This window comes from Eubalaena glacialis, chromosome 1, assembly GCF_028564815.1.
Source record: "Eubalaena glacialis isolate mEubGla1 chromosome 1, mEubGla1.1.hap2.+ XY, whole genome shotgun sequence".
Taxonomy (NCBI): domain Eukaryota; kingdom Metazoa; phylum Chordata; class Mammalia; order Artiodactyla; family Balaenidae; genus Eubalaena; species Eubalaena glacialis.
The window spans coordinates 27,069,558-27,093,152 of record NC_083716.1 but is presented as its reverse complement, the minus strand read 5'-3'; the positions used below and the strand labels follow the sequence as shown (position 1 = coordinate 27,093,152).

The 23,595-nt window shown below is 53.2% G+C and overlaps 1 protein-coding gene across 4 annotated transcripts; it reads right to left on the bottom strand.

The window, feature by feature from the left end:
* Nucleotides 1–1,385: 1,385 nt before the first annotated feature.
* On the bottom strand, nt 1,386–14,583 carry LDB1 (LIM domain binding 1). Of its 4 annotated transcripts, none has more exons than XM_061203234.1 (12): nt 14,414–14,583; nt 9,056–9,130; nt 6,380–6,482; nt 6,210–6,254; nt 6,026–6,101; nt 5,828–5,930; nt 5,482–5,654; nt 4,851–4,973; nt 4,532–4,615; nt 4,316–4,439; nt 3,963–4,111; nt 1,386–3,249 (listed from the first exon to the last, which is right to left on the bottom strand). In XM_061203234.1, exons 1-12 carry the CDS (start codon nt 14,436–14,438, stop codon nt 3,019–3,021), a joined length of 1,311 nt encoding a protein of 436 aa, XP_061059217.1. In that variant the 5' UTR covers nt 14,439–14,583; the 3' UTR covers nt 1,386–3,018. The 4 variants fall into 4 exon arrangements, with proteins under 4 accessions (XP_061059217.1, XP_061058982.1, XP_061059143.1 ...); XM_061202999.1 differs by having other exon boundaries at nt 3,969–4,111; nt 14,414–14,522; XM_061203160.1 differs by lacking the exon at nt 9,056–9,130 and having other exon boundaries at nt 3,969–4,111; nt 14,414–14,568.
* Between the last annotated feature and the right edge of the window lie 9,012 nt (nt 14,584–23,595).

The window sequence follows — 23,595 nt, the reverse complement described above, 5'->3', positions numbered from 1 at the left end:
TACATGTATACGTCCTTTACATACACATATCCAAGCCCTCTCTGAGGTCAGAAGTCACTACATACACAAGCTCACACTCAGGCAAAAAGGCCAGATATACACCTAGCGCCAGACACAAACACACTGCAGATAGGTGTTACCTAGGACTTCCAGGGCGAATTAGTGGTCACAGCCGGCTGGTAAATGTCCTTCAGTCAGATCAGGCCTGCAGAGGGGTGGGAAATGTGTGTGTGTACAAATGCAGGCCTTGGAGTTCTGAGGTCCTGGAGCAACGAGGAGCTGGGCTGGCAGCAGGGCAGGGCCGAGGTAACTGCATGGACTGGAAAGGGGGTGGGGTGGGCCATGCAGTCCTTTCCTCTGGTTTCTTCCTGCTAGCTTGGGAGGTGGGGGCAGAGGTGCAGGTCTATGAGGCCTTACTTGAGATCCAGAGACCTTAGTGAGGGAACAGTCTGAGGCCTCAGATTCCCCTGTCTGGGATGAAAATGAGGGAGACTTGGAATTCCCTGGCGCTTTTACTGCCGTGGCCCGGGTTCAATCCCTGGTCAGGGAACTAAGATCCTGAAAGATGCGTGGCACAACCAAAAAAAAAAGAAAAAGAAAATGAGGGAGACTGGGTAGGGGGTTTTGCGGGTGCTAATACCCCTCCCCAACCCACTGCAGTGTCTCCCTATCTTGCCAATCTTCTATAATAGTGGGGAAGGAGGGGAATCGGGGAGAATAACTACCTGGAAAGGAGTCTGAAAAGTGCCCTATTCCTCCTACCATCTCTCTGTGGAGCTTCAGGCTGTCCCCTAGCAATAGTGCTTAAGCATCCTCCTCTCTCTGTGCCTCAGCCCAAAGTGAGCAAGGAGACAACACCACTACTCTCCCGCTTCCCCACCCAGGGACCTAACACCAGAGAAGACTAGTTCAGATCTCAGCTGGGCTAGTAAGCTAGAGGCCAGGTAGGGGTAGGAATCTGACGAAAACAGGACTGAGTCTCCCAAGCATTCTAACCACCAAAAGCTCCTCCAATCCAAACCCCCTCCTAGGCAAGGACCCCTTCCTCCACCCCTCCCCCAACAGCCTAATCCAGGGCTATCTATCCCAGGAACCCAGCCTCTAGAGGACCACCGCCTGTCTGGCAGCCCCATGACAGTTAGGGGTGAGGAACAATAGTCCTGGGAGGGGCTGGGAAGTCAACTTTTGAGGAATACAGAGCAGCCTGGGACACATCAAGAACACCACCAGAAGAGTGAGGGGAAATGTGAGATGGGAGTGAGGGGGAATTCACAAGCCCAATTCATGCCTCTTCCCCAATGACTGGTGTTAGGGACTGCAGGAAGGAGGGGAAAAAGACTGCCTTGGACTGAGTCATTATAGGCATCAATGACCAACCAAGACACTCTCAAACCAAAAAGTCTCTTTATTGATCGGTACCATACATGACTCAAATGGCCCAAAAAAAAAAAAAAAAAAAAAAAAAAAAGGCATTACAGCAGGCAGGGTGGGACATCCACCTTCCCTACCCCTTCCCTCAGCTCCTGACACAATACCCTTCCAAAAGTGGCAGCTGGAGTAGAGGAAACAGGATGTGGGGGACCCCAGAATCCAGAAGGAAGAGTGGAGAGAGAGGTGGTGCTAACACTTCTGGAACTGGCCACAGGAGAAGGCAGCGAAGCCACAGAGCTGGGCCCAGACTCATGAGACCCTGCTCTCGGCCTCACCCTGGGCCTGGAGCCTCCACATGTCCAATTGTGAAACAGAGCTGAGGATCCTGGCTGCCTCCCCTGTCCTTCTATGAAGAAGGGGAGAGAGGAGATATTGGGAGATGAAGAGCCTTTACTTCAGCTGGAGGACAAAAGCCTATTGCTCCCTGGTGGGCTCAGAGCTGGGACACCCTCAGTGGCTTCTACCCATCCTTGAAGGGCAGGGGAGGACTAGATATGCAGTCTGAGGGGTTGGGGAAAGAGAGTACTGGAGAGTGGATGAACCCCTCCTCCACCCATGCCTGCCCAACTGAGACAAAACAAAAAACACAGTGACAAACAAGGCTGCTCCCTTCCCTCCACACTCCCTAAGGGAGGGAGCCTCCCCCTCCCCCCATCCAAGACAGCTGCTCTAGTGGAGGACTTGTAAAGAATATACACACCGTGGAGGGAGGGGGTTGGGGGCTGGGATAGGAGGAGTCACAAGCACTAGGAGGGCAGGCCAGAGTCCTAGAGGATGGGGAGACAGAGACAACAGCAGGGGGCTGTCACAAAAGTGAGGCCATCAATGGCGTCCTGCCCTCATGGCATGCCTTCCCCAACTCCAGTCACCCCAGAGGAAAAGGGAAGAGAGATGGCAAAGTCTCCTTGGTCTGAAGCTCTCAAACTGTATAAAATGGTAATGCATACCCCCCTACCTCCACATGGGCCCTAAGCTCCCCATCTGCCAGGCGTAGGGAGGTAGCTGGACCTTTAATAAGGGGAAATAGGGGACGTGAGTGATTTTTTTTTAAACTTACATTTTTAATAATATTATTTTTTTAAAAACTTGGAGCTGGGACAGGTGGCAGAAAGGAGGAGCCCAGAGCTTTACCCCTCTACTACCAGCCACCTAAGGGGAGGGTTTGGAGGAGGGGCATTCAACCAAGCCCCATAACTTTTAAGTCCCTAAGGGCTGTGGGCATAGACAACCCCAGGCTTGAAGAGGGTGGAGTCAGGAGGATGGGGGAACCCAGAACCTGGGGTGAGGATGGAGGCAAATGCCCTGGGAGGTGGTCAGGACATTTCTCAGAGGCCCAGGGTCCACATAGGCATCCACATGAGTACCCCCTTCCCCCAAAAGGCTCTGCAGAGGCCAGCCCCAGCCCAGGGCCACTGGGGGGCAAATCTTGGCACCTGCCCCCAGTGAGTCCAGTTCCTCCCTGAAGCGGGTGGATGAGGCTGCCCATTTTAGATGCTCAGTCTCTTCATTCTGTCTTCTGCTCCCTGGGGCTTCGAGGGGTGGGGCAGACAGGCAGAGCGCTGGGTGGCGGTGGCCGTGGCAAGGCCTCTACTGGGAGGCCTGTGACGTGGGGTTCTCCGATTTGCTCTCTTGGCTGGACGGAGGCTTGCTGTTCCAGGGGCTGTTGGCGCCCAGGGCAGGGGAGTTGTTAAAGCTGTCCTCGTCGTCAATGCCGTTGGCCGCGTCAAACTGGGTGTTCTCCAGCCGGGTGATGAGCCTCTCGTCCTCGTCCCCGAACTCCCCGCCCATCAGGGTGGGCTCCCCCACCACCATCACATCCTGAGAGTGGCGGAGGTCCCCAAACATAATCGGGGCAGGGGCTCGCCCAGCCCAGGGCAGCAGATACCCCCAAAGCCCCAACACCCACCCGGGAAACTCAACCCCACACCCCCCCACTCATACCCCAATTTAAAACCCCAACTCCTCTGATACCCTCCGCCCCTGGAATACTTCCCACTGAAGGACTGCAAAGCATCACAGCCTTTAATCTATATCCACTGGATTCTGGGAGAAGTCAGTCTACTCCTCTAGCTCCCTAGTCCATCTCTCCAAAATTTTAGGGGGCTCCTGAACTTCTGTCCAATGTAAGATAGAGGGAGCAGATCAAAAACACCAGTGGGGAAATGTATGTGCGTGTGTATGTATTCTAGATTTGCACACATTCAAGTCTGTGTGTCCCTCTGTCAGCGTGTGTGTCTCTCTGGTGGTCTGTGTGCCCCTAAGCTGTCTGTCCTTTATGTCCATACGTTCCCATGGCTGTCTCCGTCCCTTGATGTCGTACGTTGCTACGTCTGAGTCTGTGTGATCACAATCATGCATGTGACTGACAAGGACTGTCATCAGGGACAAGAGTCAGCCCACGATGGCAAAGTACACTGGGAAAAACTGTCTTTGTTTCTATGTCTGCTAGTGAGCTCAGGATGGGACAGGGTCAAGGGTCAGGGGCCAGCAGTGGGGCAGCCCAGAAGAGAGAAGAAAGCCGAGATGCTTACAGGTACCTGGCTGGAGAGGGCGAAGGTGCTGGCTGGGCTTTTCTTCTTGCTGTTGCTGTTGTTGGTGTTGCCGCCCCCCGAGCTCATGGTGCTGCCCCCTGACATCTTCCTTTTCCGCCGTTTGCTGGGCTGCTGCCGTGCAGGCTCCGCTGTGCCAGGGAAAGGAGACTCAGGTGGGGTAGGGCCCTGGGACCCTTATTCCCCATTCTGGCTCCTAAGGAGCCTGAGCCTACCCTGATCCCAATCTCACAGACCCAGGAAAGGGGAAAGGGCTTTGTGAGGAGACAGCGATACAGCCTTGGGGAAGCAGCATCAGATACTGGTAAGAGCAGGTGCAGGTGCAAGGCACTCACCAGGGGGTGCTACCATGCGCTGCCACTTCTGGAAGAGGCAGGTCTTGAGACAGTCACGGGGGCTGAGGCTGTAGGTCTTGTGGCGGGACATGAGTTCCTGCATGGGCTCGAGTATCACACAGAGCTGGGGGGAGACCAGTTAGTGGCTTGTCAGGGAACAGACATGGAGTGGAGACCAAATGGGATGGGGCAGAAATAGGGTGACCAGAGACTCACTCGGAGGTAGTTGAGAGTGGAATTGGACAGCCCACACCGGGTGATGTTTTTGGAGAGCTGATCCAACATCTGGGGGTCCTGGGCCTAGAGGAGGAGAAAGGTAAGAATACTAGCACCTGGGTTGCATCTGCTCACCTGCCCTATCATCTTAGCCTCGTGACACCCCTGAGAGACAAGAGGGGCTACTATATAAAAACCCATTTTTCAGATGGATAAACTTCAACCCTGTGTCTAGGGCCACTGGCGGGTAATGGCAGACCTCGTTCCACCCCCGCTGCCTGCCCTCAGCCTTGTGGCTTAGGTCCTGTGCACAACTCACATGCATGGCAAGGATGCTGCGGGGGATGAGCTCTCGGTGCTGTCGGATGCTGAAGTGCCACGTCTTTATCCGCATCATGTCATCAAACATGAACTCCAGGTACAACCGGCCCTCCACACAAACCTGGAAACAAGCTTGTCACAAGTCTGCCCACCTCCCCACATACCCAAAAGTATACCGGTTCCCCTGTTTCCTCATGATTCTCCCACTGCATACACTCCTGCCACCTGAACAGAAATCTGGGCGCATAACTGACATGGACCATCTCCTCATATATCCGCCACACCGGCCCTCACACACTCACATGCGTGCACACACACACACACACACACACACACAGTAGAAACGCTTAATAGATTCTTGTCCTCTCCTCTTGTAGCTAGTGATACACTCGTCGGCCATAAGCTCCACGAGGACAGGCTCTTGTTCACTGGTGTCTCCCTGCGGCCCAGAAAACTGTCATGTACAAACTCAATACATGTCTGCTGAATACTGCAGCATGCCTGCCCTCCCTGTGTATCTTGCCACTTCCCATTATGCCTCCCTGGGGAAAAGCCAAGTACGTTTCTGGGAGCCAGAAGGGGAATCAAACCCAGGTACTTCAGTGTTCCACATCCAGCTGGGTGCTGACCTGGGTAAACATAGGTTTGCCATGCTGGGTCACCATGCTGCCCTGGTCACAGTCGAGGGAAACAAAGTTGCTGTGGAATGCCTCCTTGGGGTGCTTAAGTACATAATAGAGCTCCGTAGCACCCCCCTCAAAGATGCTGCGGAAGTAGCGTGGGATCAGGGTCCGGCCAATGGCTGTAGAGATGGGACAAACTCTTCAGAACAGAAGGATCTCAAAAGTGGTCAGGCAGATATCACCCCTGCCAAAACAGATCCCCTGGGACAAATACCCACGCCCAGATCTTAGAAGGACACAGGAGATGTACGCTCTTACAGCAGCACTGGCAGGACCCCCAGAGGTCACTCACTATATCTCTTTGGTCCATCTTCCAGGCAGAAAGTGATGGTTAACATGGCATCATCCTCAAAGAACTCAGTTGTGAAAGCATCCCACCAGAGATTGTCACACTCCTAAGAAGCACAGGAAGGGGTGTGTGTGTCAGAAGACATGCCACAGGGGTGCCCAGATGGCCCTCTCCCTCCAAGCTCCTTTCCCCTGGCTATACCTCTGTCCAGTTTTGAAGCCGTTTGTTAAGCTCGAATATCCTGTAGTCAGTTTGGTTGCCATATGGTGTGTGCCTCCTGGGGGAAGTGAAGAAGGGAGATCAGTAGGAGCAGAGCCTCCCCCCACCACCTCCGCCTTCACCCCTGTAATGGAAAGCACCAACCTCCCCACTGGGCTCCACTTACCCAATCCCAGGCTCCAGGTAGGTAGGCGGGTACATGGGAGTTGGGCTGTGTAAGGGAAGAGGCTATGAGAATGGGGGTGGAAGACAGGAATTATTGGGGGGTGTCACTCCCTCCCCTTTTCAGGCAGGATGCCATCTGGGGAAGGAACAGGAAGTGGACAAGAAACTCACCCCACATCCCGATCTAGCATGGTGCCGGGATGGAAGGGGGGGAAGGCGTTGCCGTTCGGGGGCTCCTTGGGCGAGTACAGCTTGAATGACTTTGAGGAACAACCTAGAAGGGAAAGCAAGAAGGGGTCTCCTGAGTCCCTCCTGGCAGTGCTCCTGGAAGTCTGCTAGACTGTATGCACAGGGACTGGTCTTCTGGAGTCCCCGAGTGCACTAGGGGAGGGAGACTACCCTAGGGAGCACCTATCCCAGCTTCTAAATCTGGCTCCAATCTTGTTTTATTAAGAAACTAGAAGTTCTCAGCCCTAATACCCAAGACCCCATTTCTTCATGTGGCTGAGCCCTGGATGACAGAATTGAACCTGGGAAGAAATGTCAATACCATAGGATAAATAAATATCTAAACATTAGAATCTAAAATTTTGATAAACTCCCTTTCCATCTACATTATTTTGTTTAATCACTATCACAACCTTGTGAGGTAGCAGGGTCGGGTGTAACATTCCCATTTTATAAATGAAGCAACTAAAAGTTCAAAGGGACTTATCAAGATCGTACAGCTACTAACTGGCAGAGTTAGGACTTGAGCCTAGTCTTCTGATTCCCATATCCTATAGTATTTCTACCCCTCTATTGCCCTCTGGAGACCAGGTTGGGGGAGGGTAAAGGGGGATTTTGCCAACTCCCTGCTCCTTCTCCACCCCCAGGGTCTCAGGAGGGCAGGGGATAGAAAGATAAAGGGGGGGGGAGTGTTTGCTGGGTGCCGACCACCAGATAACCAGTTGGGCCTTCTGCCTCTCCCACCAACGGCCACTCCCTTATCAGCCCAGCCCCTCACACACACACACACCCACCGTGGGTCTAGTATTGTCTCCAAACCAGAAACCCAAAGCCTCAACCCCTTTTCTCTCCTTAGACTTGCAGTGGGGGAGGGAGGTAGACGGGCCTCCAATGGATCCCACTCTAGTTACAAAAAGAAAGTAAGAAGCCCCAGGGAAGGAGCCTAGGTTTCAGAGGCTCAGTCTAGGAGGCAAGTGGTAACTAGACAAGGTCTCTGCTTGTGTGTATCTGTGCATGTGCTCATGTGTCCCCTCTCCACCTCACTCAGAAGCACCACACAGTTCTACTCCTGCTCTACTATTACCTGACTGGAAGAAGTGTTACATTCATAGCTAGGTAAGGGCCAGGTACCCCCGCAACGCCACTTTTCCCCTCCCCACCAGACAGGAGAAGAACGTGAAGCAGAGTCCTAGTCACAGCTGCTTCCTCATGTCCCCCAAACTTGACTGCATTTGGAAGGGTAGCTGTATCAGCTGTGTCTGAGCCCCCTCTCCAATTCAGATACAAAATCTATTTTGTTCCTTGGGAGGAAGAGACAAAGGAAGACCCTGTGCCAACATGTACCATTTAATTCTCTCCCCTGGGTCCCCTCCTCACAATATGGGCCAAAGGAGGGTCCCAGAGAGGCCTACCCTCCACCGTCCCCGAAGGTGCCAAGACTCAGAGCCTGTGTGTACCTGCACATGCGTGTGCCTCATCCTGCCTAGCAGGCTTGCACCCTCAGCTCGCCCCAACATGCCTACCAAAGGCTGGAACCCAGCAGCCCCAGGCAGGATCAGGGTGCCTGCAACAGGCCCTTGCCCCATGCATGAGCTCTCACAGGCCACATCCACATGCTCCCAGCACGACATACACAGCCTTCACACGCCAGTCAGGACTGAATGAGGAGCATGTGTCTTCAGGAAAGAGACAGTCCCACCCAACCCCAAGTCCCCCCACTCCACAGACAGGTGGACAAGGCCATGTAGGAAGTCAAAGCTCACACTAGCAACCAGAAGCCAGGCCTGGGCAATGCACCCAGTAGTCTAGATTATTAGACCTGGCCCTCATCCCCTACCTAGGCCCTCCTTTTCCCAAAAGCATTACTGCCCCTGCCCCTCAGTTTCAGGGCCACTTGAAATGTATCAGCTCAAGACCCTAAAGAGAACAGAGGCAAGACACCAGGGTTCCTCTCTAACTCTGAAAAAAGTTTCAGAGCTTCAATTTCTCACTTGAGAAATGACAGGCATTGCCTGGGGCTAGGTAACAGTACTGAGGAGCTAAAGCCCAAAGCTTTGGGACCTCTATTTACACGACCAGTGAATGGACACAAATAAACTCAGCATCTCTCCAGAGCCATAGCAACTCCCAGTAGCCCCAGCACAAGGGCTGGGGAGTGAGAAGAGAAGGGGAGGGAACATCACCCAGACCATCTGTCCCTGCTGCTGCCTGTCCCCAGCAGCAGGGGTAGAGGGAGCAACGTGGGGGTGGGGATGAGGGGATGGATGTGTCATCCAGTCTTGGAGTCAGGCAGAGTCCCGTCTCCCACCTCTAGCAACCTGGGAGCCCTTAGGAAGGGGGAGGAGAGAGGAAGAGCCCTGAACTAGTAAAGTTTTCTCAGAATGGAAGCTGCATCCTGTGGCCTAGGGGGGCACCTCCAGCTGGGTATTTCCATGGTAACCAGCCTGACCCGAGGGCAGGCCCCCTCCCTTTGGGGGCTGACCAGAGGTCAGCAGGCCCGAGAGCCCTCTCCTCTATGAGCTGGGGCACCTCTCTCACAGCCAGCATACCAGGTCCGGGCCAGATGGAGGACCTTCCACCCACCCCCAACAGGCTTGCAGGGTGCCCAGACTTACTTACCTGGGAGAACTGAGGGGGCCAGGAGAGGTGCGGGGAGCGGCTGGGAGCCCAGAGGGGCCCTGGCAGGGGTGAGGCCTGAGGGGGGGCCAACTTCAGCCGCTCATGTCCCGAGTGGGACAGGCAGGCCTGGCTGGGAGTTCCACTCCGCGGGCTGCACAAAGACTCGCACGCACGGCCTCGGCCCGCCCCACGGCGGCCACAGCCCCGGGGGAAAGTTACAATGGCCACTGGGCTGGGGACCCGGGGCCAGGGGGCCGGCCTGGGGGGCGGGGGGCCGCGGGGAGTCCGGAGCCTTCTTTGTTTGCAAGGTTTCCCTCAACAATGGCTGCTCCGCTCTTTCCTCTCCTCCTCCTCCTCCTCCTCTGCTCTCCCCGCCGCCGCCTCTGCCTCTGCCTCCAAGCAGCCCGCCCGCCCTCCCCAGGCCAGCAGGCCCCTCCGCCGGGGCACCAGCAGAGGCAGGGCCCGGCACTCACACTCACTCACACTCGCACACGCACAAACACACGCAGCGCCCGCCGGCTCCCTTCCTTTTCTCCCTTTCTCTCCCTCCCTCCCCGCTGGCTCTCTCCGAGCCTCTCTCAGAATGAGGCCCCAGGGCGGGCGGAGGGTGGAGCTGCCCCCACCGGCCCCGCCCCCTCCCTGCGAGGAAAGAGGAAGAGGGAGAGAGGGGAGGGAGGGAGCTTGAGAAAGGGAGGCAGGCAGGGAGGACTGCTGAGAAAAACAAAAGAGAGACAGAGACTAGGAGAGACAGGGGACTGGCCGGAGAGAGGGAGACAGAAGAGACTGGGTCTGGAGAGACCGGGATGGAGGGAAGGGCTGTGGGAGCCAGGAACTGGAATGCCGCTCCCAAGCCCCAAGCGGGGTGCTCAGGGGTGAGTTGGGGAGCCCAAGCCACAGGCAGGGATGGAGGAGGGCACTCTTCCTCTCTGGAGACTCCCAGTACCTTCTAACGGCCTCCCAAACATCCCCCAAATCTCTCTTCCTCTCCCTAGTGATCTCTCGGGTTGAAGGCTGGCCTGGGCAGCCACCCTTGGCTGGTGAAATCCCAGAGCAGCTGGGGGGAGGCTCCAGGGGGTTATTTTTGACAGAGACACACTCAGACTTCAGCCTGTAAACACTGATTGGAAGGAGAGGGACACTCCAGGTTCCCTGCCCCCAACGCAGGTTAGTTCCAAATGCTGACTGCCTTTGCAGGAAGCCCCCTTCCCCCCACCCACCCATCACCACCACCACCACCACCACCGGAGGCACGTGGGTGCAAGGGAAAGGGGCTCTGTTAGAACTCAGGAAGGCAAACTTGCCCATCTGAGGGTCCCCAGAAGGGGTCTAGTCTGCTGCCGAATCCTCCCCCAAACCCTAGGAAAAAAAGGTATATGGTTACCAGGGTAGGAACCTGTTCTCCAATGCGAAGGGGGAAGCCCAAGAGAGGGGGTTTTTCTAAAACTTGGATAGTGGTCCAGGCCCTATACTACCTGGACAGAAACACACACACACACACACACACACACACATTCACATGGGAAGTGGGGGACAGTAAGGACTTCCTCCTTCTTTGCAATTTGAGTCTTAGCTTTCTATTCCCACCCCCCCCAACCAGATTCACACACAGCACCACAACAGGATGGCATACACACCAGCTGACTGTGCAATAATAATACTATTGCATCTGGCTCTGTGAATATCCTCCACACACAATTAACACAGCTCACTCTCACACAAATCCGTACCTGATACACACTTCAACTTGTGATATACCTCAAACCCCAAATAAACCCAAACCCAGGACACACACACATACACAGTGGGACCTGTGACGCACATGCCCCAAGCCCCAAGACACACCCCAAAACTCATTATACTCCTGAACCTTTGACAGACTGCTACACACATACCCTGACCATTTGTTACCCAGGGACTAACCCCACCCTCTCTGAAATCTGCACACCATTCTCCATCATGGCCTGGCCATATGATACACCCTGGCTTTCATAAACCTATCGAAATCTATACTATTCAGCCAGAATGCCTATCATCATACCGCCTACCACCAGGACTTGTGATACTTGTCCCGACTCCCAAATTTACAGCCCAACTCTGGGAAAACTACATTCCTCCCCCACTGACAGGACAATTCCTGTCATTTGTTTTGTGCCTTTAAACTTTCCAAAGCGCATTCACAGGCAGTACCTCAAGAGATCCTAATAGCATCCAGGGCCTATTATCCTAATGTGCACAGATTACAGTGAGACAGGAGGGCCTGAGGCTGGAACCCTGGTTCTAACCCCACTCACACAAGCCCAGCCCTGGGGCACTGCAGCCGTTCCTACTGCCTGCCCCCTCCAAGGAATGGTCACTCCAGGCCCCAAATGACTATCTACTTGGGGAGGGGAGATGGTTGTGTGCTCTGGCTTCAGCGTCCAGTTCAGAGCTCAGAACCCCCACCCAGTCTGTCTCCTCAAATTTCAGGGAGAAGGGCCCCTAAATACCAAGATGTATCCAGACTCTGGCATATCATTCAAAACGGGCCCTCTCTTAGTTCCCCTTCTCCAGCAAGTCTGCTCCTCTCTCAGTTCGGACTTAATTCTCCCACTTGCACAGGGGCAGATGAGGTCCAACTAAAGAGAGCAACTCAGAGTTAGAAGGCTCTAAAATTGGTGGGAGGTGGGGTGGGGAGAAAGCAGGGAGCAGCAAAGACTGACAAAGGTGATGAGGGAGGGAAGAGCAAGAGCACCCCTCCTGGAGGTGGGAATTCTGAAGGGGAGCAACCCGCCCCAGCCCACAGGATAAGGTACCAGCACTGCCCCCTGCCCGGGCCCCTGGGGCTCCCTGACCCAGGCCTCCAGTGTGCCTGCCCCCCTTCCTTTGTCTGTGCCCGGCCTCCCGTTGGCCTGGCGCTCTGCCATCCTCCTCTCCTGGCTCCCAGCCGCCACCACTGCTGCCTCCTCCCCTCCCCCTACTCCTCCCTACCTTAACCCTTCTGAGCCACATGCTGCCCCAGACAGGCCCTGGCCCCCTCAGCAACCTGCCCTGCCCAGGATGATGTCCCTTAGCAGAGGTTCTCCCTGCTCCTGACCAAAGCCCCAGAAGCTACTACACACCCCAGGAGCACTATGGGAGCTAGATGTGTGTATGCGTGTGTATCTTGTAGTGTTTCCTTCTGCATGTGCATGTGTGTGGGTCTGCGTGTGCTCTGGCTTCCCTCAGTCACATGTGTGGGGCATGTGCTGTCTCTGCCGGGCTGGGGGAGGAGGAGCCGGGAGACAGCAGAGCACAAAGGAGAGACTCAGGCAGGCAGGCAGGCAGCAGGCAGGCAGCCTGCCAGGGCGCCTGGGCCCCCACCCCAGGGCTGCTCAGGTTGCGGGGGGTGGTCTTTAGGCCTGGACTGGACATGCTGCCACGGGGTCCCTGTGTTCAGCCATGTGCTCACACACACCCATGCAAGCCTGGTGCCCTCCCTTACCCCAAATCCTACCATTTCTCACCCCCAGGCCACTCTCATGCCCCTCCCCAAGTGGTTCTCCTTGAAGACTAACCTCCATCCATCCTCTGTGGCATCAATCCATAAGACTTCCTCACATTCAGGAAAAAGATTCCCCACTCTCGGCCATCTTAGGCCCCCTCTCCCCCAACCAGATCACCAGACACAAAAAAGGAACATACCTTTTAGGGCACTGCCTTAAGTTGTCCCCCCTCACACATACAGGTCCTCTTCTGTCCCCATGCTGCTCCCAGAGAGACTGAGAGGGAAACTTTCTCCCTTCTCCTACAGGACCAGGCACCCTATCTCAACTTCAAGATCAACCTCCCATCTACCTCCAGCCTGACAACCTTTCCATACTCACCTCCTGCTCACTATTTGTAGGCACTAACAATCATATTTAAGACTCAGCCCTTTAGCTATGCTTATGTATGGTGATGGAGGATCAAGGCCATGGGATGGACTCAGAGACTGGATGGATCTGAACAGGGTACTCAGCATGGGGCAATTATAAAGAAAATACACAAACACACACACCAAGCTGGTAGGAGGAGGAATGATGGGGCCAGGCAGGATTCCAGCTTGGCAGGCTCTTCCCTCTCCTCCTCTCCCCGACCCTCTGCAGCAAGAGCCAGGGGTTCCCACACCTGGATATTCCAGGATTCTTAGGCTCTACTAGCCCTCCCTCTGGGCCCCATGCCCCTTAAACGTCAGCCTCAGCAGGCACTTTAAGTGTGTGCCCAGCCCAGCAGAGCTTTGGCCTGGGTCACATGATTTTCAAGGAAGCTTCCGCACTGGCAGCTTCCCTTGGGGATGTGTGTTGGGGGGAGGGGGGTTTCCAGTTGTGGGGTATGGGCCTCCCAGAGAACAGGGCATTTGGAGGGGCAAAGGATCCAAACCAGGCTAGATTCAGGAATACCTGACTTTCCAAAGAAAGCTAACTCCTGCCTGGGACAGGAGGGGGTCCTGCAGATAATTCAAGAACCCAGAGTCCTGGGGATGGATATAAACCGTGTTCTGAGGCCCTCTGAAGACCACCTCTCCAGTCACACGGCCCCTCTCCTTCTTCCTGGCAGCAGGAAAGAACTCAGACCCAGGCCTTCCTCCTCCCTAGGAAAGAACTCAGACCCAGGCTGTCACTGGCAAGAGCTGATGTGTTTTGGGGGAGGCAGGGATCTGAACCAAGTCTTCTCATTGGGGTCAAGCATCGCTCCCCTCAATTCAACTCTCACAAGTCACTCTTATTTCCTAGCTTGCCTGGGGCTGCCACATTCCCCCTCCCACTAGGGCGAAGATGCCAGACCCAAGGGGCCAATTATCTGCCCTCCCACCCCAGGAGGACCTCGTGTCCCTCAGGAGGGCCAACCTTCCCTGGCAACAGGCAGGATAATCTGGAGGAGGGCAAGATGGCCCCCAATCAATCCCTCCCCCCAAACAGGGTCCTCAGAAACAGCCTGGAGGGAGGTGTCACAGAATAGGTAAGAGGGAATAGGCAGCAGGGAAGGGGGGGCAACCCAAACCAGCCAATCACAACTGTATGATGACCTGAGGGGGGGGGTCAAAAGTCCAGACTCACTTCTGATTGGCTAACACCCTGGAATTCTGGGAATTTCAGCCCCCCCAAAACCCCTCCCTAAGTAGCCTCCCCCACCAAAAAACACACACAAGCTAACCCCAGCGCCCCTTACCCGTGCCTCTGGGCTGCTGCGCATTTACACGGTTGGGGAAAACCTTCCCCCGACTGAGGCCCCACACACCCCTCAAGCCTCCGACCACAGCCATGCCATCGACGCCCCCCATACAAGTTCTCACCAAACAAGGGGTGAAGGATCGGCAGGGAGGGTTCGGGGAGGGGCCGGGCGGCCGCGCGCCCCACTCACCAGGACAGGCACAGCCCACTGACATCTTCACATCGCCCGCCGCTGAGGGCCCAGCCAAGTCACGGTGCCCGCCCCGCGCGGGGACAGGCCGGGCATGAGCCGCCGCCGCCGCCCGCGGCCCCCGCTGTCCTCGCCGCCGGCCCGGCCCGGCCCGGCCTTGGCCCGGTGCGCGCGGCCCCTGGCTGCAGTGAGGGGCCTGTCAGGCACGGAGCAGACAGGAAGGAAGCCAGGCAGGAAGGCGAGCTGTCTCTGCGTGTGTGCGCGCGGGTGTGCGTCCCCAGAGTGTGTGTCTGTGTGTGCGCGTGTGCGTGTCTGTGCGCTCCCGCCGCCCTCCCCGCCGCCAACGCCGCCGCCGCCGCCGCCGCCGCCGCTCGCCCCCTCTAGCTCTCGCGCTCCCTCTCGCTCTCGCTCTCCCTGTCGTAGGCGCCCGCTCACCAGACCTAGTCGGGCTGGGCCGGGCTTTATTAATATGCTAATTGCCTGCTAGTGGGCGGGGAGAGCAGTGTCAAAGTGACCCGGGCGAGGGCGCAGCGGGCGGCGACTTGCGTGCGCCGCGCGGCGGCGCGCGGCGTGGGGCCGGCAACGCTCCGGGTTCGGCGTGCTTGTGACGCAGCTTTTAAAAAAGCAGACCGAGGCAGAGACCCGGGAGAGGGCGGGCGAGGGGAAGGGAGAGGAAACGAAGCCTCACGCTGGGTGTCCGTCCTCCGGGCGCCGCTGGGTTGGGAGCTTAGAGGAGCCGAAGCGGGAGCCGGGACTGGGGGAGGCGGGGCCAGGGTGGGCTTTGAGATGTAGCTCTCTGTCCACCCCCGGCCGCGCTCTGGGAGGGAAACGCGACTGCCGACCCCCCGCCCAGGCTCTTTGCTGAAACCCCAATCTTAATCTGGAGGCCCCTGGTTATGCGCTCCCACCCCAACGTGGGTGGGGAAAGCAGCACTATCTTAATTCTAGTAGCAACCCCTGAATTCACCTCCCCCCTAAATTAATTACCCCTCCCTTGCCTGCTAAACCAGTTGGGACTGGACCTAAAAGGGTTAATTAGGTGAGGTCCCGGCTCTCCCTCGCTTAATTGCCTGGGATCTGTGTTTTGCTGGGAGAAGGGAGGGCAGCGAAATGACCGCCAGGTTGGTCTGGGGAGGGGGAATCCGTAGGCTGTCCTTTACCCTTGCAGACTCTGACTCATCAGTCAAGATGCTCTTCTCCCTTCCCCCTTTCTCCATCCAGTCTCAGCCTCCCTCCCCCCGCCCCCCCCCCAATCGCCTGGAAGCTGCTTTCCTTTGAGGGCCTCCGAGACTGGGAAGAACAGGAAGCAAACCCCTCCAGTGCCCCCTACCCGCAGGGGCTGGGGCCTCAGTTGCAGGGGGTGGGGTGGAAGGGAGGATGATGTGGATGGTCAACGTAAGGAACACTCCTTCCCCAGGGAGGAGCTTCCCAACCTTCAGGCGCTCCTCAAGGATTCCCTAACCCAGCCCGGGTGGGGGGCAACATCTCCATCTCCATCCCTTCCCAAAAGCCCAGCCTTAGTGCCTCATAAACAGGAAATACCTATTAGCTGGGAGGAGGGAGGGGAGGGGAGTGGTCTGGAAGAGAGAGTTGGCCCCCTCCCTTCTGGGGGGTCCCCAGCTGCTAGCTTCTCTTCTTTAAGCTTCAGGGTGGGCTCCAGGAGTAGATGCTGGGGACCTGGCCTGGTGTCCCCTTACTAGGGCGTCTGGCCCAGACTGGGTGGAGGGTCCTCCTTCCCTTTGTTACTTAGGTGGGGATTGATTGTGAAGGTTCCCTCACCCCTGCGCAGAGTCTGCACAGCTGGCTTGACTGGCTGGGGGAGGGTTACAGATGTGGAAGCTTAAGTGCTTATGAGACCCCTTAGCTTTTGCTGAGGGAGCAAGAAACGAAGGGCAGATGCAGAGTCTGGGAGTTGAAGAGAAGGCCTGCCCAGGGATGGGCATCCCCTCCCTTGTGCTCAGGAGAGGGTGGGGGAAGGGAACTGTAAGCACAGCCTCTCACTAACTCCAGCATTCCATCCACATTGTGGATTCCCCCACCCCTAGCTTTCCCTATCTCCACCCCCTGGGGGGCAAGGGAGGGCGAGATAGAAGTCTGCAGAGGGATGTGACTGAAGCCATCCACACTTACACAGTTATTTCCTTGGCAGCATCCCCTGCCTGTGTCCACCTCCTCACCACATTCCCCAGGGCAGAGGTCAGCCCTACAGGGAGTAAAGGGAACCTAAAGCAACAGAAACTTAGCCTGGAATTTTGGATACCTCAGTTTGAATTCCAGCTTTGCCCCTCACTAGCAAATTACCTGGGACAACTGACTTCCCCATTCTGAACTCTAGCTTTACCCTCTGTAATTGGTACCTGCAGCTTGATGAGAATCAAATGAGACAATGTATGCCCAGTTGCCTAGCCCAGTGCCAGCCATGTAGTCAGTACTCAATATACATTAGCTCCTTTCTGCTTTCTTTGAGGTTATCGGTTATTTTAAAAGTTTCAGGAGTGGGCTGAATTGGCTGGACCCCTTTCACTTTCTACTGCCTATGAATTTGCCTTCCCCCAATCCTGTAATCACTCACCCCTAAGGCCACTCATTCCAAATAACTAGCTTGGCCAGATTCCATGGTGATCACCAATCACTTGAGTGGACAAAGGGGCTTATAACCCACCCTATAGGGGACTTTGCCTCCTCTCAATCTAGGGTTCCCTTCTCCTAGATTACACATGGGGAAGGTGGAAGGCTGGGAAGAAGAAAAACAGCACTTGTTGAGTATACACTGTGTGCCAGGTACTGCGCTAGGTGTTTCACACCTGAGATCTCATTTACTTTTCATAATGACCTTTGGAAGAAGGTGTTGTTACCTCCATTAAACAAGCAAGAAAACAGATTCAGGAAGGTTAATAAATTCAAACTTTCTGTAAAACATTCATCTCTGTCTTCTTTGCCTACTAACTAGTTAATGCCTTTTAAACCTCAGTTACACCTTCACCTCCTCTGGGAAGGTACTCCTCTCACTCCCACCCCAGCTGATCTATTGGTCCTGTTTCCTTTAAGGAAATATTATCTCAATACTGTTGAATGGGTGATTAAGTTAAGTGGATTCACCTCCCTGAGGAACCGTGCTTAGGGACATTAAGTAACTTGCCCAAGGTCACACAGCTAACAAGTACTTGACCCAGTGCTCTTTTCTGCCTTACTTCTAGTTTGGACTAGGCCTGGGGAAGAAGAGGAAACCATCATTGGAGCAGCTCTGGAAACTGTGCTGCAGGCAAAAATAGGAGAAGTCACAGATGCCTGGCAGATAGCCCTGGGGTGTGGTAGGGAGGCAATGAGTCTATGTGGAAGGTCTTTAATGACAAGGTCCTGGAGAGTGGCAGGCTTAGCTGATTTGGATGGATGGATTTGAGCACCCAGTATTTTCTTTTTTTTTGGCTGTGTTGGGTCTTCGTTGCTGTGCGCAGAGTTTCTCCAGTTGCAGCGAGCGGGGGCTACTCTTCGTTTCGGTGAGCAGGCTTCTTATTGGGGTGGCTTCTCTACCTGTGGAGCACGGGCTCCAGCAGTGTGGGTTTCAGTAGTTGCAGCGTGCAGGCTCAGTAGCTGTGGCTCGCAGGCTCTAGAGTGCAGGCTCAGTAGCTGTGGCGCACGGGCTTAGTTGCTCTGCAGCATGTGGGATCTTCCCGGACTAGGGCTCGAACCCGTGTCCCCTGCATTGGCAGGTGGATTCTTAACCACTGCGCCACCAGGGAAGTCCAGTATTTTCTTTTTTTGAGGTGAAATCACATGACATAAATTAACCATTTTAAAGTGAATAATTCAGGGACTTCCCTGGGGGTCCAGTGGTTAAGACTCTGCACTTCCACTGCAGGGGGCGTGGGTTCAATCCCCGGCCAGGGAACTAAGTTCCTGCATGCCATGTGAAGTGGCAAAAAAAAAAAAAAAAAAAAAAAGTGAATAATTCAGTGGCATTCCATTATTTTTAAATACAGTCATTAGTGCAAGATGGACTCTAGACATGGGGATGAAGCAAAGTGGGAAGTGAGAAGAGGTGAGGTGGTAAGGAAAGGAGAAGGGAAGAGGAGCCCCACGGAGAGGCAGACAGCAGAAGCAATGGGCTAGACTGCTTTAGGACAGGTGGGTTCCCTGCTTCTTCCAGCTCCTAGAACCTGTCCCATCCAACTCCCTCTCCTGACCTTGACCCTGGCCTTCTCTATTTTCTCCCACATTTCTCTTACCCCTGAAACTCCCTCAAATACTCATTGGCATTGCTCTTTCTTTCAAGGACGAATCTTCTTTTTCCATCAAGATGGCAAATATGTCTTACTGATGGCTCTGTCCCCAGCACCTAACAAGGTGCCTAGAACCTGATATGTGTCCTATAACATTTACTAAATGATTATAAGGGGCTTCCCTGGTGGCGCAGTGGTTGGGAGTCTGCCTGCCAATGCAGGCGACACGGGTTCGGGCCCTGGTCTGGAAAGATCCCACGTGCCGCGGAGCAACTACGCCCGTGAGCCACAATTGCTGAGCCTGCGCGCCTGGAGCCTGTGCTCCGCAACAAGAGAGGCTGCGATAGTGAGAGGCCCGCGCACCGCGGTGAAGAGTGGCCCCCGCTTGCCGCAACTAGAGAAAGCCCTCGCACAGAAACGAAGACCCAACCCAGCCATAAATAAATAAATAAATAAATAAATAAAATAAAATTATTAAAAAAAAGATGATTATAAGAATTCTGATAGGATTTATCTTTCCCTGCTCCAACACGTGACTCCTTCCCTTCTTGTCCATTTACCATCACCTTTACCATCACCATCACCATCACCATCACCATTTACCATTACCATCCCTCTCTCTGCCAAATCAGTTTCTTAAAGTGTATAAGAAAGTCTTAGGAAACCTGTTAAATACGTAGAAGGCCCCATCCTCGTGTGGAGGAAACATTACCTCTGGAGGAAAGGGATCTAGGAATCTGCGTTTTAAAGAAGTGCCTCATTTGGTTCTTACTCATGCCAATATTTGGGAATAGTTCCTTCTAAAAGGGTCCATGCCCTTTCAGAGCATTGCCACCAAATGGGATGAAACCTATTCATTCATTCCATAAGCAACTGCTTAGTACAGTGGAGGATACACCACTAAGAACAGAGGAACCAAAGAAAACATAGTCTACTCTATTCACTGTGTGCCCCTGGGCATATTGTTTAACCCTCCCTTAGCCTCAATTTCTTCCTCAGTAGAATGTGGACAATAATCCCTACTTTTCTAATTCTTCCAGGGATATTGCAAGGAGACAGCAAGCTGCGGACTGTAAACCATTTCTCAAATGTGGGTTGTTTGGGGCTAAAAATAAAGCACTAAACGGAATATTGCCTGAAAGTTTGCATCTCCCTGAAAGAATAACTGTAAACCAGGTATATTAATTATCTATTACTCTGCAACAAGATACCCTCAAATTCAGCATCTTAGACAACAAACTTTTGTTATCTCCCTCGGTTTCTTTTCTTTTTTTTTTTTTTTTTATCTTTTTTCCCTCATTTTCTGAGGGTCAGGAATCCAGGAGTGGGTAAGCTGTTGGTTCTGCCTTAGGGTCTCTCACAAGGTTGTAGTCAAGCTGTTGTCCAGGTCTTCAGTCATCTTGACGTTTGACTGGGGCTAGAGAATATGCTTCCATGTTCACTCTAGTGGTTATTGGCAGGCCTTAGTTCTTCAATGGCTGTTGGACAGAGGCTTCAATTTTTTGCCACATGGGACTCTCCATGGGGCTGCTCACAACATGGCACGCTGCTGTTACTAGAGTAAGAGATCAGAGAGAGAGAGAAACAAAAACACCTGGGCTGAAGCCTCAGTCGTTTTATCATCTAATCTTGGAAGTGACATATCATCACTTCTGCCTTATGTTATTGGTCACACAGACCAACTCTGGTACAAATGCGGAGAGAACTACATAAGAGTGTGAATAACAGGAGGCAGAGGTTATTGGGAGCCATCCTGGGGGTTTTCAATGACAACAGGTCTGGTCCCTAGTGTTGCAGTTCTGGAGGTTTAATTTAGGAAGTTAATCAGAATTCATCAGATTCAGGAGACTGACTCACACAAATTAAATACACATGAAACATTATCTTGGTACTACTCTGCCTCTTTTCTAGAACTCCTTAGTTAAACTAGTCTTCCTTTTGAACACAAAAAAAGTGTTGTCGGACTTCCCTGGGGGCACAGTGGTTAAGAATCCACCTGCCAATTCAGGGGACACAGGTTTGAGCCCTGGTCCAGGAAGATCCCACATGCTGCAGAGCAACTAAGCCCGTGCACCACAACTACTGAGCCTGCGCTCTAGAGCCTGTGAGCCACAACTACTGAGCCCGTGTGCCACAACTACTGAGCCCGCTCACCTTGAGTCTGTGCTCTACAACAAGAGAAGCCACCGCAGTGAGAAGCCCGCGCACCACAACAAAGAGTAGCCCCCGCTCACTGCAACTAGAGAAAGCCAGCAACGAAGACCCAACACCGCCAAAAAATAAATAATAAATAAATAAAATAAATTTATTTAAAAAAATGTATTGTCACTTGAGAGCCCATGCACTGGCTGTCCTTCTTATCATAGAATGCTCTGTGAATGGCTAGGTCTTCCTTGTGATTCAGGTCTTACTTCAAATATCTCCTCCTCCTTACCTGATCACACCATATAAAATAAAAGTGTCCCCTCTTACCTTTTACAGTCTCCAGCCCATTTCTTTTCTTTTTTTCCCCATGCAGGATTTTAGTTCCCCAACCAGGGATTGAACCCGTGCCCCCTGAATTGGGAGCAGAGAGTCTTAACCACTGGACCGCCAGGGAAGTCCCATCCCATTTCTCTTTTTTTAATTAATTAATTCATTTATTTTTGGCTGCGTTGGGTCTTCGTTGCTGCATGTGGGCTTTCTCTAGTTGCTGCGCGCAGACTTATTGCGGTGGCTTCTCGTTGCACAACACAGGCTCTAGGCGTGCGGCCTTCCATAGTTGCAGCACGCAGGCTCAGTAGTTGTGACATGCAGGCTCAGTAATTGTGGCACGCGAGCAGGCGGATTCTTAACCCCTGTGCCACCAGGCAAGTCCCCCATTTATTTTCTGATAGCCCTTCTGGTGCTCTGAAATTATTTTGACTCTTTGTTTACTTGGAGATTGTCTCCCCACTAGAATGTGAGCTCTGTTAGGGAGGGTTTTTTTGTTTTTGTGTGTTTGTTGGTCTGTTTTGCCATTGCTGTATCTCCAATGCCTAAAACATTGCCTGGTGCATAGTAGGCACTCAATAAATAAACTAGAATGTTGATTTGTTAATTCACACTGAGAAATATATGTCATGTGAACTGGGCATTTTGTCTCACTTGATCATCTCACTCTCCACATAGAAAATGATATGGGAAATCAGTTATTATAATCAGATGAGTCTTTGGTGAATGTGGAGTCAGGCAAAGATGTGATTGGCACCCAATGTTTGGTGGCCTGTGTCTCTGAGGTCTTCCTTCCTGGCCCTTAGGAATGCACCAGCCAAGGAGACTAGTAGCCACAACATTCCTGTCTAGGTGGCAGTGGAGACCTAGAGATATATTCGTATCTTTTTTAGTAGATTCCATGCAGACACCACATGTAGGTGAATATTGTTTTATCATATGCTGAATAAAGAAAAAAGGGCACAGCTTTCTGCTTTCTTTAACATTAATCTTCTTCCCAGAGCCTAATCCTTATAATAATGACCATAATTAGTGCCGAAATCACCAGCATTTACAGAGCATCTCTTAGAGAATGTTTCTTCAACAGAGGAAGAATTGTGCCACCCTGTATTGGTTCTTACTGATTTCTCACTGGCAAATTATTTCTAAGTTTATTGGAAATAAACTTTATTGTTGCCCTCTCTGTTTTATAGGGAAAATTGTGAACAGATTCACTTTACCCAAAAAGTTAGTAAGGGACTTCCCTGGTGGTCCAGAGGTTAACACCCTGTGCTTCCACTGCAAGGGGCATGGGTTTGATCCTTGGTCAGGGAACTAAGATCCCACATGCCTCGGGGCAACTAAGCCAGGGTGCCACAGCTACTGAGCTCGCGGGCCTTAACTAGAGAGGCTGTGTGCCGCAAACCAGAGAGCCCACGCGCTCTGGAACCTGCACGCCACAACTACAGAGCCCATGCGTGCTGCGCCATAACTAGAGAGAAGCCCGCACACCATAACGAAGGGCCAGGGTGCCGCAATGAAGGATCCCGCATGCCTCAACAAAGATCCCACATGCTGCAACTAAGACCCAACGCAGCCAAAAAAATAAATAAAATAAATAATAAAATTTTTAAAAAGAAACTAACTAAAAGGAAGTTGTATTAGTCTTCCCAGGCTTCCATAACAGGATACCACAGACTAAGTGGCTTAAAGAACAGAAATTTATTTTCTCACAGCTCTGGAGTTTGGAAGATTAAGATCAAGGAGCTGGGGCTTCCCTGGTGGCGCAGTGGTTGAGAATCTGCCTGCCAATGCAGGGAACATGGGTTCGAGCCCTGGTCTGGGAAGATCCCACATGCCGCGGAGCAACTAGGCCCGTGAGCCACAATTACTGAGCCTGCGCGTCTGGAGCCTGTGCTCCGCAACAAGAGAGGCCGCGATAATGAGAGGCCCGCGCACCGCGATGAAGAGTGGCCCCCACTTGCCGCAACTAGAGAAAGCCCTCGCACAGAAACGAAGACCCAACCCAGCCATAAATAAATAAATAAACCCAAAGTTTAAAAAAAAAAAAGAATTACCTCTTTAAAAAAAAAAAAAAAGATCAAGGATCTGGCACGGCTGGTTTCTAGTGAGACCTCTTTGCTTGGCTTGCAGGTGTCTCTTCCTCTTCTGCAACCAGTCCTAGTGGATTAGACCCCCTGCCTTTATTAGGTCATTTACCCTTAATTACCTTCTTAAAGGCTCTATCTCCAAATATAGTCATATTGGGTGTGGAGCCCTTTGACATATGAATTTTGCCCATGGTGAGGGGGGGACGACACACACAATTCAGTCCATAACAAGAGGTCCTCTCCTCTCATGACCTTTTGTGTGGGAATGTGTATTATTTTTTATTTTTTTAATACTTTGTGCCGCGCGGCGTGTAAGATCTTAGTTCCCTGACCAGGGATTGAAACTGTGTCCCCTGCAGTGGAAGCGCAGAGGCCCAACCACTGGACCACCAGGGAATTC